This window comes from Pungitius pungitius, chromosome 20, assembly GCF_949316345.1.
Source record: "Pungitius pungitius chromosome 20, fPunPun2.1, whole genome shotgun sequence".
NCBI classification, from domain to species: domain Eukaryota; kingdom Metazoa; phylum Chordata; class Actinopteri; order Perciformes; family Gasterosteidae; genus Pungitius; species Pungitius pungitius.
Window position 1 is genome coordinate 317,822 of NC_084919.1, and position 16,828 is coordinate 334,649.

Below are 16,828 nucleotides of genomic sequence, written 5' to 3' on the forward strand. Positions count from 1 at the left end.
TAATAATATATAATTATATAATTATAATACGCTATATTACACTACATTACATTATATTGCGTTAGATTGTATTCTAGTATAAATATTCTTTTTGGTGATGGACAAAGATGAAAACCATTAACTCGATTAATCACATTCCTGTGATTAATCGCATTGTGTCCAAAATTCGTTAATACTAGTGCTGTCAGTTAAACGCATTATTAACAACAGACCAGGGTCTAACTGGGACAGACTAGGGTCTAACTGGGGACAGACCAGGGTCTAACTGGGACAGACCAGGGTCTAACCGGTGTAGCGGCAGCATCAGGCGGTCTTCATGGTTCTGGTTGATATTGTGAAGGCTGGACATGAAGCTGGGAGCAGAGCAGCTGTTTCTGCTTTTTAACAGACACCAAGCTGTCGGAGCCCCTCCCCCATCACTCTGGGACTCTGGCCATTATAGTGAAAGGAGTGGGGGGTGGAGGGGGGGGGTTATTGAGGCCTCCTCCTCCTCAGGATTAGGGGAGTGAGTTCAGCGAGGAGACGCTGAGGAGAACCAACATGTAGAGACACACAAACGTTCCACTCTAAATAAATACCAAAAGAAGAATTTCATTGTACAGAATAAACTTAAACTTCACATGACGATAAACGAAAAAAACAAAATCACAACCAGTGATTGATTGAAATATCCTTATAACTTTAATGTCATATTATCATCATGTGATACGTGAAAATAACAACAGGTTAAATGAGCCAATGAACTCAAGGTTCTGTTACAGGAGCCAATGAGGTGTTCTGATAAACAGATCTAACACTTATTGATCCACATCTTGTATTAATAATATAATAATAGTATATATAATATATATTTGATCTCATTTAAAAACATGTGTAACGCTACGTTTATTTATGATACATAATAACAAGAGTAAACAAATAGGAATACTATTAATTCTTATTAAACTATAATAATAATAATAACATGAACAACAATAATACAAACAATAATAGTTATTATAATCATAACACAAACGTTAATATTAATAATTCAAGTTGTATTCAGATTTGATGAAGAGGAGGAGGTTAAGGTGGAGGAAGAAGAGCAACAGGAGGAGGAGGAGAAAGAGAAGCAAGAGGAGGTGATGGAGGAGGAGGAGTCTTGGACTTTCTTTCTGCTCGAGGCGTCTTGCCCTCTGAGGGTTACAGGCCGACTCGCTAATCAGCAGCAACACAAAACCCCCAGCAGGCCGAGGGGGAGGGAGGGAGTGAGGAGGGGGAGTGAGGAGGGGTGGGGGGCAGGGGGAGGAGGAGGAGTAAGGAGGGGGAGGCAGATGCCAGACTGGGCAGATGGGTCTGATGAATCCTGAAAGGGGAATGGAAGCGTCCGCCTGTAGTCGTGGCCCCGCCTCCGGCTTCATTGTCATCAGAGCGGCGGTTGGGTCGAGCAGCAGCAGCTGTGGCAGATGGCGAGCGCCCTGAGGGGGGGGGGGGGGGGGTCCCTAAGGTTCTCCTCTTTGTACATGAATTCACTTTATTGACTAAACAAAGGACGATAAACTTTGGATGGAGGAGCAGGGGATGGAGGGGCAGGGGATGGAGGGGCAGGGGATGGAGGAGCAGGGGATGGAGGGGCAGGGGATGGAGGGGCAGGGGATGGAGGAGCAGGGGATGGAGGGGCAGGGGATGGAGGAGCAGAGGATGGAGGAGCAGAGGATGGAGGGGCAGGGGATGGAGGAGCAGGGGATGGAGGAGCAGGGGATGGAGGAGCAGAGGATGGAGGAGCAGGGGATGGAGGAGCAGAGGATGGAGGAGTCCTGGGGGCTGATGTCCTTTTCCATCCTGCTTCCTGTCAGACAGGAAGTGGGTGATGCGATTGGAGTCGTGTCCTGCAGCAGAGACGAGATGAAGGTGTTGAAGGTGGAGCTGAAGTCCACAAAGCAACACATCAACGAGGAAGATTCCCTTTTGACAGCAAGTGTTTCTACACTGTAGTATTAATACTCCTCCTGTGTGTGTGTGTGTGTGTGTGTGTCCTCCTCGTCCTTCTCATCTTCAGAATTAATACAAAAGTAGAATTTAATGAAATAGATCTGTATTTTAAATTGTAGAATCAGATTTAAGGATTGTCCTTCTTTCTTCTGTTTAGTCTCACTGAGGATTTCAATAATTAAAATATTGGATATAAATATATATATATGTTGTATGTATATATATATTGTATATATTGATATAATATTAACCATCCTGAAGATACAAAGTGAATAAATACATAAATATATTGCATAAATATTCAAATAAGGGGCTTTCATCTGCTTCTTTGGCATCATTTAATTTACTGTTGAAATGTTTCCTCACAACGTCATGACGTTATTTTGTCTTCAGACTGAAGAATTTAAAAACTCAGTCAACGTTGAGTCTTTTCCAACAGAGACGTCGTCTCTTAGCTTTGAAAGAACTGGAGTCAGAATTTGCCCTAAAGAGAAACACAACTCTGAGTGTGCGTGTGTGTGATTGTGTGTTTGTGTGTTGGGTTCCATCTGCTGTGTGAAGGGCCACTGCTCGGGGTCAAAGGTCACCGTTTCCAATGAAAGCCATTAGCGATGCTTTGTGTGGCTCAGGGACATGAAGCTTTGAATGATGACGCTCTTTAATCCCATGGAGTTGCAGTGATGTCTTGAGGCTGCTGGGAGAACACTGACATGCTAATGCTAGTTAGCTGAGGCTAGCTAGCTACCAGTCAGCTGGTCCTGAACAAACCGTTAGAACTTCCCACATCTTGCTTTGTCAAAGGCACAAATTGTCCCTTCGTCCCAAAGTCCACAAACCAGTTAAATCATCCAAATGAATAGGAATATGTTTCTATACATTGAAAATATTTCAAGGAATGCAGAAATACAAATGACGGAGATGTTTCCTCCTGCTGAGTCATCAGTTCGGTGTTTGTTTTGACCCAAATATTAAAGTAAAACAGATGATGAAGGAAGGTCAAAGCAAAAGAAAGCAGACACGTATCGAACTGGAACAAAGGTGGCCAGAGAGAATGGAGGCTGTGAAACTGGTTCCTGGGTCTTGATTCATTGGTCCATAGCAGTGGGGGGGGGTCCGGGGGGGCAGCACAGAGGTCCTGGGTCCTTTAACCCGATTACCGGGGCCGACGGGCTGCTGACAAACAGAGGAGGTCGGTCCGTGAGGAGGTGCGGAGGAGCGGTGATGAAGCAGCGGGGAGCAGCAGCTCAATGAGGAGACATTAGCATGAGAAAGAGCAAAGAGAAAGAAAACTCACCGGCACGAAGCCGCTTTGAGGAATGCTGAGGCAACAGCAGCTGGTTCTACCTTCAGCTGAATCATTGAATGCATTCAGGTTTTATTGTGTGTGTAGATGTAGTTATCATCATCTGTGGAGCTCACAGAGAAGCTGATGGATGAACTAAAAGCACCAGTGTGATAGAGGACCAATGAGCACCAACGTTCGTCCCCAGATCAGCGTCCGTGTGGCGTTCAGGGTCACGTGAGGAGTTCAGGGACACTCTGAGTTTGAATCCTATTCGTCTTTTGAATGCTTCTGTACCGTTTGGTGTAATGAGGATGTCGTCATTGATGTTGGTTTTTGATTCTGTTCGTTAACGCCGTCATTCTCTCAGAGCAAATTAAATAGTCACATGGCCGTAATGACTTTATTTATATGATATTATTGTTTAAAATACATTATTATATTATTATAAAAATAGGGTTATTCTTTTGATACATACAAAATTTGGGTCATTGATATTTGTTAGCACCGTTAGCACCGTTAGCTCTGTTAGCTCTGTTAGCTCTGTTAGCTCTGTTAGCTCTGTTAGCCTTTGTTTGAAGTTTTCTCTGCACAAAGCTGAATAGTCATCAACCATCGTTATTATCATCTTCCTCCTCATCCTCCTCCTCGTCACTTTTCGTGTAGCGACCCCCCCACCGAGGGCAGCTCCTCACTTCTGTTTCCCTGTGAGCACCCGGACCTCACGTCGCCATGGCAACCGGATTCTCAACTCATTTCCACATGGTTGATATTCTGAGTCCTCATCGATTCCCCTGAGGTGCAAACATGATGAAATGTCAATCAATAAAAGAAATAAAGAAACTGATTATCATATAAATATCCACGGTAACATTTTTTTATAGATAACGAAAGAAAAAATAAAATGAGACATTTGAAGAATAACTTGAGGAAAATAATTCCTTGAGGAAAAGCTGCAGTTTTAATAATATTATATATTTTATATATATAAAATAGTGTCTTGTATATGAACATATGTGGATGTGTTTTGATTTTCAAGCAGTGATCTTTTTATATCTCTGTCTCTATTTGTTTTTTCCTCCACATGTTGATATTTGACAGTGTTTAAATATTGTTGCTAGCTGTGCACTGTAACGAACGAACTGTGAAATTCACAGTTATTAACTGGCAGCTAGTGACAAGTAACTAACTGTAAAATGAATCACAATATACTACTGTGAAAAGAATCACAGTTATCAACTGGCAGCTAGTGACAAGTAACTCACTGTAAAATGAATCACAATATACTACTGTGAAAAGAATCACAGTTATCAACTGGCAGCTAGTGACAAGTAACTAACTGTAAAATGAATCACAATATACTACTGTGAAAAGAATCACAGTTATCAACTGGCAGCTAGTGACAAGTAACTCACTGTAAAATGAATCACAATATACTACTGTGAAAAGAATCACAGTTATCAACTGGCAGCTAGTGACAAGTAACTAACTGTAAAATGAATCACAATATACTACTGTGAAAAGAATCACAGTTATCAACTGGCAGCTAGTGACAAGTAACTAACTGTAAAATGAATCACAATATACTACTGTGAAAAGAATCACAGTTATCAACTGGCAGCTAGTGACAAGTAACTCACTGTAAAATGAATCACAATATACTACTGTGAAAAGAATCACAGTTATCAACTGGCAGCTAGTGACAAGTAACTCACTGTAAAATGAATCACAATATACTACTGTGAAAAGAATCACAGTTATCAACTGGCAGCTAGTGACAAGTAACTAACTGTAAAATGAATCACAATATACTACTGTGAAAAGAATCACAGTTATCAACTGGCAGCTAGTGACAAGTAACTCACTGTAAAATGAATCACAATATACTACTGTGAAAAGAATCACAGTTATCAACTGGCAGCTAGTGACAAGTAACTCACTGTAAAATGAATCACAATATACTACTGTGAAAAGAATCACAGTTATCAACTGGCAGCTAGTGACAAGTAACTAACTGTAAAATGAATCACAATATACTACTGTGAAAAGAATCACAGTTATCAACTGGCAGCTAGTGACAAGTAACTAACTGTAAAATGAATCACAATATACTACTGTGAAAAGAATCACAGTTATCAACTGGCAGCTAGTGACAAGTAACTCACTGTAAAATGAATCACAATATACTACTGTGAAAAGAATCACAGTTATCAACTGGCAGCTAGTGACAAGTAACTCACTGTAAAATGAATCACAATATACTACTGTGAAAAGAATCACAGTTATCAACTGGCAGCTAGTGACAAGTAACTAACTGTAAAATGAATCACAATATACTACTGTGAAAAGAATCACAGTTATCAACTGGCAGCTAGTGACAAGTAACTCACTGTAAAATGAATCACAATATACTACTGTGAAAAGAATCACAGTTATCAACTGGCAGCTAGTGACAAGTAACTCACTGTAAAATGAATCACAATATACTACTGTGAAAAGAATCACAGTTATCAACTGGCAGCTAGTGACAAGTAACTAACTGTAAAATGAATCACAATATACTACTGTGAAAAGAATCACAGTTATCAACTGGCAGCTAGTGACAAGTAACTCACTGTAAAATGAATCACAATATACTACTGTGAAAAGAATCACAGTTATCAACTGGCAGCTAGTGACAAGTAACTAACTGTAAAATGAATCACAATATACTACTGTGAAAAGAATCACAGTTATCAACTGGCAGCTAGTGACAAGTAACTAACTGTAAAATGAATCACAATATACTACTGTGAAAAGAATCACAGTTATCAACTGGCAGCTAGTGACAAGTAACTCACTGTAAAATGAATCACAATATACTACTGTGAAAAGAATCCCAGTTATCAACTGGCAGCTAGTGACAAGTAACTCACTGTAAAATGAATCACAGTATAATATCGTAATTGTTACTAATGTATTTTTGAATAGCTTTTTGATTGTGAAACAAATTAAAAATGTACCAAGATATTTCTTGTAATAGTAATTGTGCAATATAAATCCCATCTCCAAGTAGTGTAATTTTGTTCACGGGTTAGAGTTTGACCTGTAAAATAAGTGGTACGGTCTCTTTTATGGTAACACCGTTTCAGCTGCAGAATAAAATTCAGTATTCAATACAATAACGGCTGGTTCTATATCGGACTAGACACCACTCGATCCAACTATCAGGAACTTAGTAACGAAGACCCACAGACATTGAAATTTCTTCACTCCATGCAGGTTTATTTGCAAATGAAATTTTCCATCCACATTTTGGAGGCAAATTTAACAAAAACAATTTTAGCTAATCAAATATTGTGGAGGCTAATATCACATTTAACATGAACATGAACATTGAAAGAAATAATAAAAAAAATCAAATAAAAAAACAAAACAAATAGGAACCTCTTCATGTATAAATAAAGAAACAGTTAACTCCTTAATTTAAAGGCAAGATCATTATACAAGCCTCACCTCCATCTAATCATTTAGCAGGTTGAACATGGAGAAGTCCCTCATGAATGATAGGACGCGTTGGTTCATGCCTGAGCTTTTGCGTTTAACCAGTCTTCCGGTTTCCCCGCTCTTTTTGAATTTGGCACCACATTTGCTGGAGTCTGGGTTGATCCTGACAAGGAACCTAATAAAGGAAAAAGGATGTTAATATTTGGAATGAGCCAGTTTTGAGACCTGCATTTCATGTGAAAGTCTGTTATACAAAACAGACACAAAAGACATTTTTTACAGCCTTATATGTTTAAGGCTTAAGAACTGGCCAAATTACCTGGTGGCCCTCACAGAAATTACTGTCTAACTCATGCATACAGTATCTGATACTCCCAGAAATACACGGTCGTGTCAACCAGAGTCCTGCCAATAGCCTTGATGTGCATGAATGTGTGAGTGTCCAATGTTACTAGTTTTCCCCCCCTCATTTTTGTACTCCAATACTTGATACGTAATACTAATTTAGATACCTCTGAACAAATTCCAGCGTTGTGGCGGCTTCCGCCTGATACTCTATGTTGAAGACGTAAAAACTGGCGAACAAGACAGCGAGGGCAGTTGGGAAATCTGGTATGGGTGGTGAATGTGCGATCACAATACGGCCTTCTATCGACAGCATCCACCGGTTCGCAGACCATGCGGTTTCTCCTGCAAAAAACAAAACAAGAAATTCAATATGTCTGACGGTGTTTCAATAAGGTTTACATTCTTCTAAATTTTTATCCTGTGTGTAATTGAAAATAAGACCCAATGAATCATTAAATTTGTACTATTTAAGAGTTATCTGTATATTATGTATGTCTACCTAATTGTATTTATCTTTCTCAGACATTTTATTTAATAAGAGTTTTACCTAACACAATGAGCCTCGGGGTGGTGGGAAGTGAGCATTCCATCTCGGCATCAGCAGGCGTCGTTGTTGCCTGCAAATATTTCAATCTAGAATTTAGTTTAGGTTTTAATTATGGCCAACAAGCAATAAATAAAAAAATGTAATGTACAGTTCATGAACGTGCAGAACGATGCAATCGTGTATACCAAAAAATGATTTACTACATTGCATAGACCCCAGATTTCTCCCTATTTTGGCCTACTGTACAAGACAAAAAAAATGAATTGTAAGCAGGTAAAAAATTACATATACATATGAAAACTTACATCAGCTAGACAACTGCTTAAAATAGCTGTGCTTGCTTTCAAAGCGCAATGTCCACAATCTAATAAGTGGACCAAAATGAAGGATGAGCTCAGGGTAGTGCACAAGGTAGTGGTGTTTGGCTTTTAGCAACTTTCCTGGAAACAAAGTGCTTCTTTGATGGAGGTATTCCTCAATAAGAATCTTGAGATATGCCACTTGGTTGGTATGGATCTTGGGTGCACAGATCAGATCAACAACCTCCCTTAGCTTTAGCAATAACTCCCAAACATCACCTTCAGGTGCAGTTTGATCCTGTCCCCAATCATTACAGGAAGGAGACGCAAGAGGCACCAGTTTTGAGCAGCATGCCCACCCAGCTTTTCCCCATTCGGGCTAACCTCACATGGTTTGTTGTTAGCATCACTGCCTTTGAATGGAAAGTTTGAAATGATCCTGTTTAGCTGGCAATAGGTGAACCTTTTCTCAACTGTCACCAAGTGCTTGATGTATAGAGCAAGATCAACAGAAACAATTCCTTCAAACAGGTCATGACCCAAACAGGGAGGGAGGCCAGGCTGGCAAACATGATAATACTTCAGCTGATTGAAAACTGAGTCAAACTTAACCCCACCAGTCATTTCCTGATTTAATGACGCTTGTCTCACCAAGGTGTTGTAAGTTTCTACAGATCTGACAGGGCCTGATTTTGTAGGTGTTTGCTTGAAGGTATCACGGTCTATTAGGCAATACCTGCAAAAATATTTGCTTTTACTAAAGTTCTCCGTAAAACCTCCAATGCAGTGGGACCCTAGATTGTCCCCAGTTATAGCAACTACAGTGGCCTTGACAATGTTCCCATCAGGGCCATGAATTCCGGTTTCTTCCATTTCTTTTAAGTCATTAATTAGATTAAAGAAGATCTTTTCTTGGCCAAAGAATTTGAAGTCCTCTTCCCTGCATAAAAGGACTAGCTGCATTGGATCAATGGAAGACCTGTTGTGTGCTGCAATCTCCGCCAGGGTCATATAAACAGCTAAGATCTTGTGTTTCTTTCTTCCAGATCCAAGGGGGTTGGCAACCTCAAATGAATCTTGATACAAGATTATTGATATCGAAGATGGGGATTCCTGTAACAATTTATTGTTTTTGAGGTTTTTACCATCTCTTAGGTCTTCCAACACTCCAGGAGATGGTGCTGTGTCAGATTTTGCTTGGAGATATTGGTCTTGAACTACATTCTGACCAAGTAGTGCCTTCAGTGTATCTTTAATGGAAACATACTGGCAAAATCTCTCTTTTCCATTAGCATCAATACCCAGGTACATTGTGGTTGGCTCAACATAGTTGAATTTACTCTTGAAGAGAGTTTTTCGCGTTTGGTCACTTCGAAGTACACCCTCATTGCACATTTTCAGGAGGTCATTTTTTAGGAGTTTATCAATAAGATCTTTTATATCATTCTCAGGCACATTTAGCATTGTTAAGTCTTCATGCAATTTAGACAAAAGATGGGCTGTGCTGTAACTGTGTACTTCCTGGAACTCTACAATTAACTTCTGAATAACACTGGCTGGTAGAAGCATTTTAGCCTGCATTTTGAGATAAAATAACGCAAGACTGTTCATGAAGTCATTCTCATCTACTTGATTACTTGCGTTATCATTTCCATCATTCAATTCCTCCATTCTATCATTTTCATCACCATCCAATAATCTATGAGACGCTTGGCTCACTTCACCATTTAATGAGCCAACAGTGGCAGTACTTAAGTTGCAGGGAGATTTTGTTTTATGTTTACGGGTCAAGTGCGAGGAGAAGGATGAACAGACATTAAATATATTCAAACAGTTCTTATAGGGGCACCTCACTTGATTCCCATCTTTGATGTGGAGCTTAAGATGCTCACACAGGGTTGAAATGTTCACTGACACGTAACCGCAACCCTCAATTTGGCATTCCAAAGCATCATTTTCCACTTGTGTTTTTCTCACTGGTTTACCATTGACTGTGTGCCCATGGAATCAATACATGTGCTTTTTAATTGCACTGACTGTTGCAAAAGCAGTTGGACATTCTGCATCTCCACACGGAAATCTATTATTTGCTAGATTCCTGTGAATTTTAACATGTAAAATGAATGCAGAAATTGATGCTGCACTGAATTTACAAACCTTACATGAGTATGGCATTTGGACAAGTTAACAGAAGATTGCTAAAGGCAAACACAATTTAGAAACGGTTGGAAGTAAAAAACATTTTTGCTAACAAAAAACACAAATAAATTACTGAACTGATTATTAACGCTAGATTTAGTCAGGACAGAGCATGTTCAGGAAAGCATTTAACTTACAGGCAAATATCTTGTCTTTTCAGATCCAGTCCTTCAATGTTCTCCCACTCGTTATTTGTTAAAAAAAGTGGCATGAAAATTTAACCAGAAGATTTAACCAGCACAAATCCCGTAACTCAATTTAGTACGCTAGTTGTGCAGGGTAACTTGTTTTTCCACTCCAGTACTGTTGTGCTGAGCTGTACGACCATCCTATCCATTGAAATCACTCAGAATGAGCGCAGCTGTGTCAAAAAGAGAGGAAACGAGTGCAAACGAATACTCCACCTCAAGTTCTAACAATCGTCTTGATTCAATGAAGTTGCAGTTGAGAGCTTTACCATCTAAACTTACCTACTTGCATAATGTGGTATATATGGTGAAATTTGTAAAGAAATACCATCATATGTTAAATAAATAAATACACAGTACACTACTTGGTGTTCTGACTTTCTACAGTAATTTTTAGGTAACTGTGTTTCTCACATTTTTAATGACTGTGACTATTTGGTTACTGTGTTTTTTTACAGTACACAAATAGTTAATTTGATATTATACAGTACGTAATGTGTTGCTGTGATTTACAACAGTAATTCTTACTTACTGTGATTTACTACAGTACCTTTTTGGCTACTGTGTTATTCTAGAGTACTTTTTTATTTGCTGTGTTTTATACAGTACGCAATGTGTTGCTGTGATTTACAACAGTAATTCTTACTTACTGTGATTTACTACAGTACCTTTTTGGCTACTGTGTTATTCTAGAGGACCTTTTTATTTGCTGTGTTTTATACAGTACGCAATGTGTTGCTGTGATTTACAACAGTAATTCTTACTTACTGTGATTTACTACAGTACCTTTTTGGCTACTGTGTTATTCTAGAGTACTTTTTTATTTGCTGTGTTTTATACAGTACGCAATGTGTTGCTGTGATTTACAACAGTAATTCTTACTTACTGTGATTTACTACAGTACCTTTTTGGCTACTGTGTTATTCTAGAGGACCTTTTTATTTGCTGTGTTTTATACAGTACGCAATGTGTTTCTGTGATTTACAACAGTAATTCTTACTTACTGTGATTTACTACAGTACCTTGTTGGCTACTGTAATCGCTCACTGAATATCCAGTAAATTACTGTGATATTGTTTTACAGTAGCTTACTGCTCACAAACACAGTAAATAACTGTAAATATCACAGCGATTTTTTACAGTGTGTTTCTCCTCAATATACTGATGTAGTCATAGTATTTAAACATTGAAGATATCTGCTCCGTCCCATCAAAGCGAAGACGTCTCGCTGGCCAGAGACTCATTTAATAAGAAGCTGTCTTTGCGTTTAATGAGCTCCTCCAGGCTCCTCAAGCATGAATAATGGATTCTTTATTCTATTTCAGAGGCAATGGTCCCCCTGAAGAGCTGGACCCTGAGGAGCTGGACCCTGAGGAGCTGGACCCTGAGGAGCTGGAACCTGAGGAGCTGGACCCTGAGGAGCTGGACCCTGAGGAGCTGGAACCTGAGGAGCTGGACCCCTACACATATATGTGTATGTTTATATGTGTTGCATCAGTACAGAGAAGTTAATACAGGAGTTATATGATCCCATTTCTTAGTTCTTGTTAGTACACGTGCTGCAGCATTCTGAATCAGTTGGAGAGGTTTAAGTGATTTACAAGAGCAGCCTGATAACAAAGAATTACAGTAATCCAGTCTAGAAGTAACAAATGCATGAACTAGTTCTTCTGCATCACTTTGAGACACGAAGTTCCTGATTTTTGATATATTGCGTAGATGAAAAAAGGCAGTCCTTGAAGTCTTCTTCATATGAGGGATGAAGGACACATCCTGGTTCTTGATGGTGCTGCTGGAGACCAGAGCAACTTCATTCATTCAATCTGTCGTTATTTGAGTGATTCATAACCTTTTTTACTTTTGGAGCTGTGCAGACTGACATCTCATCAAGTCTCACAAAGAGTTACGTCCTCAATCCTTCTGCTCTTCTCGTTGTGACCTTCTTGTGTCTCTGCTGCCCCCTGCTCTCCACCTCCGGTACAGGAAGAGCATTGTGTCCCTGAGCCAGCGTCCCACTAGGGGAGAGACCTGAGAGACCTGAGGAGAGACTTGAGGAGACCTGAGGAGACTTGAGGAGACCTGAGGAGAGACCCAGCAGGTCAGCAGAAAGAAGACACGTCCCTGAGGAGCTGTCTCTTTCCAGATGGTTCGGTTCCATTTCGGTGCAACTGGACCTCGGGTTACCTAACCCAACCCATTATTTCAGGTTATTAGTGAAGATATCAAATGAGTTAAGACGACACAAGATGAGATGAGATAATAATAATCTTCCATAGTAATGACGACCATCAGACTCTACTTTGGTGTTTTATTTCTTAAATCCTCACAGGTCACAGCTTGGAGGCCTGATTGGCCTGAGGAGCAGCTGTGGGGGGGGGCCTCTCCTGATTGGCCTGAGGAGCAGCGGTGGGGGGGGGCCTCTCCTGATTGGCCTGAGGAGCAGCTGTGGGGGCCGTGGGTCGACCCCACAGCCGGAGCCGGCTGACCCCTCCGTCGGGGCTGATGGTGAGACGGACGTGGGTGACGGGGGGGGTGGGGGCGAGCTGGGCCTCTCCGTAGAGATGTCTGTGGTGAGGACGAAGCTGCAGAGGTGTGAGGAGGAAGGGGAGGAGCTTAATGAGCGCACCTTCATCATCTAACCACGTTCCAATAAATATGAACCATTTTACATATTATATTAATATATTAATGCCAACTCATTGAGTCAATCTCTTTTTATCAGACTTACAGTTTGTGAATATATTCACAATATTTTTTAAGATGTTAACATTAGTCTATAATTTGAAATATGATTATTAATTAAAGCACATCAAACACACACACACACACAGAGACACATACTTTTTGAGGGGGTAGAAGGACCTGCCATTTCCCAGAATTCCAGTTGGTGCCGACGCACTGAGCTTCATCCTCAGGGGTCAAAGAACAAACATCAATCCTGCAGGAGTCTGGGAAGTTACCTGTTGGACGCACACAGGTGAGTGTGTGAGTGTGTGTGTGTGTGTGTGTGTGTGTGTGTGTGTGTGTGTGGCGACCTCTGAAGTGGTTGGTGTCAACCTCGACCCCCCTGATGAGTCCTGGGGAGCCGAGGCGGAACACAGTCCACTCCCATCCGGGGACCTGCAGGATCCCTCTCTGGTCCACCTGCAACATTCAGCCACAACACACAAGCTGTTCAGGACTTTAGGGAAGTTCTGTATCTGGAGGTAATGTTCAGGTTGAAAGTTGAACAGTGAGGACACTTGATAAAGAAAGTTCATTCCTTCATGATTGATGTGATGGTTATCGTGGTGTTCATGTTATTTGGTCGGTGTGTTTAAACCTTCAGGTGTTGGGGGCGGTCTAGTCTGCGGGCCGTCTCCCAGCCGTCGGCCATGTTGGCAGCTCGGCCGAGACCTGAAACACAGCAGGCCAACTCTAACCAGCACCAGGGCCATTTTACTAGTTTTACCACTACAACCACTATTAGCAATTTAATCAGTGTTACCAGTGTTGTCAGTCCTGCCCCACGCGTAAGTGACCAAATGAAATAATGTCATAAATGAAAAATGTAACTTAATTTCCAGTGCTACCAGGAATAAACTAAAAAGGTATCTATGTTGATTCGAACCAATCATGTTGCGTGGATGACCAAAGTGGGCGTCGCTGTAACCAAGGCAGACCCCCCCATTGGTCATGGCCACCAGGTCAACGTCCTGCTGGGAGGAGACAGAGGACCAGTCTCTCTGCCCAACTCCGTACACCCGCAGCCTGGCTATCCCTCCATCTGACCAGGTAGAGACACACAATTTGATTATTGTCACCATCGGTTAATGGTGAGCGAGTGAATGTGGGCGTGTGTGTCGTACCTGGGTGCATGTTCAGGCGCAGGTGTGTGACTCTGTGGTTGAAGTTGACCTTAAAGTAGTTATGGCAGCAGTCTGAGTATCCAGGCTTCAGCTCCGACACACATACCAGCTCAGGCCACGCCTCCGAGCCCAGCTGTCAATCAAACCACACATCAGCTGCCAATGGAATAGACAACATGTCTAAAACTGTCTTTAGAGGGGAAGGTAGAGCGTCACGTGACTCTAAAGGGGAACGTAGAGCATCATGTGACTCTAGAGGGGAAAGTCGAGCATCATGTGACTCTAGAGGGGAAAGTGGAGCATCATGTGACTCTAGAGGGGAACTTAGAATGTAGAGGGTCACACACATGCGTTTTACCTGTGCAACAGCAGCCAGCTGAGCGGCGGAGGCGGCCATGCCGGTCCGGTCTCCCTCCAGAGTGAAGGGGGGAGGTTTTTCTGGTGACGGATCGATGTATCAGATACACAATCAAAGACTTACACAAAAGCTCTGAAACAGGGTGCATCTCCCTTTGATTGTTTATCGCTGACCATCTTGTTTCTTCTGTTTGCAGGTCTTCATTCACTGGGGTTTGCTTCCTCGTGGATGCACATGATGTAACCCAGTGTAACACAGTGTAAGACAAGGATTAATAGGTCTGTAATAGCGCATCTTTTAAAGTGTGTAATCAAACAACTCATTGTCTGTGCACGTACCAATACAATTAGTCACAAAAATATTTCAAAAGATGATTGTGACGTTTCTTTGGTCCCAACAGAACACTTTAAACTTTGGGAAAAGGTTTCGAGTTCGTCATCGCTCAAGTTAGGGAGTTTATGTGGTTTGTGGTAGTTTAGGAACTAAGGAGGATCTGAGGAGCTGGTACCCAGACAGCCGGCCTGCACAGAGACGCAGGGTGAGTGGTTTCCTGTGAAGAAGGACGTGTCCACATCAAGGCCCTGGATCCGCCCAGGTACTCCCAGCTGGACAATGCACCAGTCATGACCTCCAGGGAGAGTGAGAGAAGAGGGGAATAATAGGGAATGATTGATATCAGTTCATTGTGCACATATTCACTCCTAAGTCAGCTAATATTTTTAAAATGTGATCGCAATTAATTCTTTTGTGACTCTAGAAGTAACTGTGTGCATAAATGAATTAATTCACTAACTCGTCAAATGTGTCCTTAGTAACACTTTTTACACTAAGGATATTTAGAGTATGTTCCACGTTAAAAAGTGATGAATAATTTGACTTGTTTTATTTTACGTTTGCACTGTATATTTAACAATGTAAACTAACCCGCCGTCCTCTTCCTCCTCGTCTCCCATCCGTCCATCAACTTGCCAAACTTCGTGAAGGCTGAAGGGCTGAAGGTTGGCGTCTCTCTCTGGAGCAACATTAAAGGTCATCATGGGAGTATTCACAGAACTAACCACCTCCTACCCTAAATCACTAACTACTACTAAATGTGGATTCATCTGCTGCTGAGAATAGAACCCAACATGAATGCAGCTCGTCCGCTGGAACAATCGTGAAGGGTCCAGGTGGACTTGGGACGGAGTAGGAGACTAATAAGCAGGGAGTCTTGTGTATCAGCTGCTGTTTGAGGGATTTTTGTTCCCTAATTTAACACTTCTTGGAGACCTGAGTAACTGAGCAGGTGTTCAGGCTGAAGACCTGAACAACCTGTTAGCAACTCAAGCTTGTAAAATGAACAACTGTGGCTTAAACATTTAGCAGCTGGAGTCAAAGAGTTGTACCTTCAGCAGGTTGGCAGCAGGAGCGAACCATTCATCTGTAGCAAAAATAACCTGCAGGAGCAACAACACAACACGCTTTGTTTCAATAACAACCAAGAAATAAATGTGGACCGATGGACAACTAGTTTCAGGAATAGTTCCTCATCATCGATGAAGGCTCATTCACTCTCATGTTGGATTCAGATTAGTGAACACTCATGTCTGTACAGTAAGAATGAAGCTACAGCCAGTTAGCTTAGCTTAGCACAAGGACTACTAACATGTGGCCCGACCAATGGGTTTGAACCACCATGACCAAAGTGTATTCATGTTTGTGTGCATGAATTTTTGAAAAAGTACACTTATGGTTGAGGTCAGCAACCCGACTACACACACCGATCGGTTCGTGCACCCAGTGAATCAATACCCCTGAACGTATTTCTGCTTCGCTGACTCACCTTCCCACCGACCGCCTCACAGGCCAGATCGTTGGACTGCAGGAAGTCCGGCTCCGCTGACGCCTTCGCTGCTGCTTTCCTCTCCGCCATCAGTCAGTGGAATGGAGTTCAGAGAGAAACATGAAGAGAAACGTTCAGCAGCCGCTGGAGGACAAAGTTCACCAGCTGTTTATTGAGGCGGTTAAAGGCACTGACCTCATGTAGCAGAGGTACTGTCTTCATGTACCAGAGGCCACTGACCTCATGTACCAGAGGTACTGTCTTCATGTACCAGAGGTACTGGCCTCATGTACCAGAGGTACTGTCTTCATGTACCAGAGGTACTGGCCTCATGTACCAGAGGTACTGTCTTCATGTACCAGAGATACTGGCCTCATGTACCAGAGGTACTGTCTTCATGTACCAGAGGCCACTGACCTCATGTACCAGAGGTACTGTCTTCATGTACCAGAGGCCACTGACCTCATGTACCAGAGGTAC

At 41.7% G+C, this 16,828-nt stretch overlaps 1 protein-coding gene across 2 annotated transcripts; it reads right to left on the reverse strand.

Annotated features, from left to right (window-relative positions):
• Positions 1-12,594: 12,594 nt before the first annotated feature.
• On the reverse strand, positions 12,595-16,545 carry allc (allantoicase). Of its 2 annotated transcripts, none has more exons than XM_062559694.1 (12): positions 16,349-16,542; positions 15,912-15,962; positions 15,451-15,538; positions 15,035-15,154; positions 14,527-14,606; positions 14,169-14,301; positions 13,931-14,086; positions 13,643-13,716; positions 13,356-13,464; positions 13,162-13,280; positions 12,753-12,902; positions 12,595-12,674 (listed from the first exon to the last, which is right to left on the reverse strand). In XM_062559694.1, the coding sequence occupies exons 1-12, from the start codon at positions 16,436-16,438 to the stop codon at positions 12,651-12,653; spliced, it is 1,194 nt and encodes a 397-aa protein (XP_062415678.1). In that variant the 5' UTR covers positions 16,439-16,542; the 3' UTR covers positions 12,595-12,650. The 2 variants fall into 2 exon arrangements, with proteins under 2 accessions (XP_062415678.1, XP_062415677.1); XM_062559693.1 differs by having other exon boundaries at positions 12,600-12,674; positions 12,714-12,902; positions 16,349-16,545.
• Between the last annotated feature and the right edge of the window lie 283 nt (positions 16,546-16,828).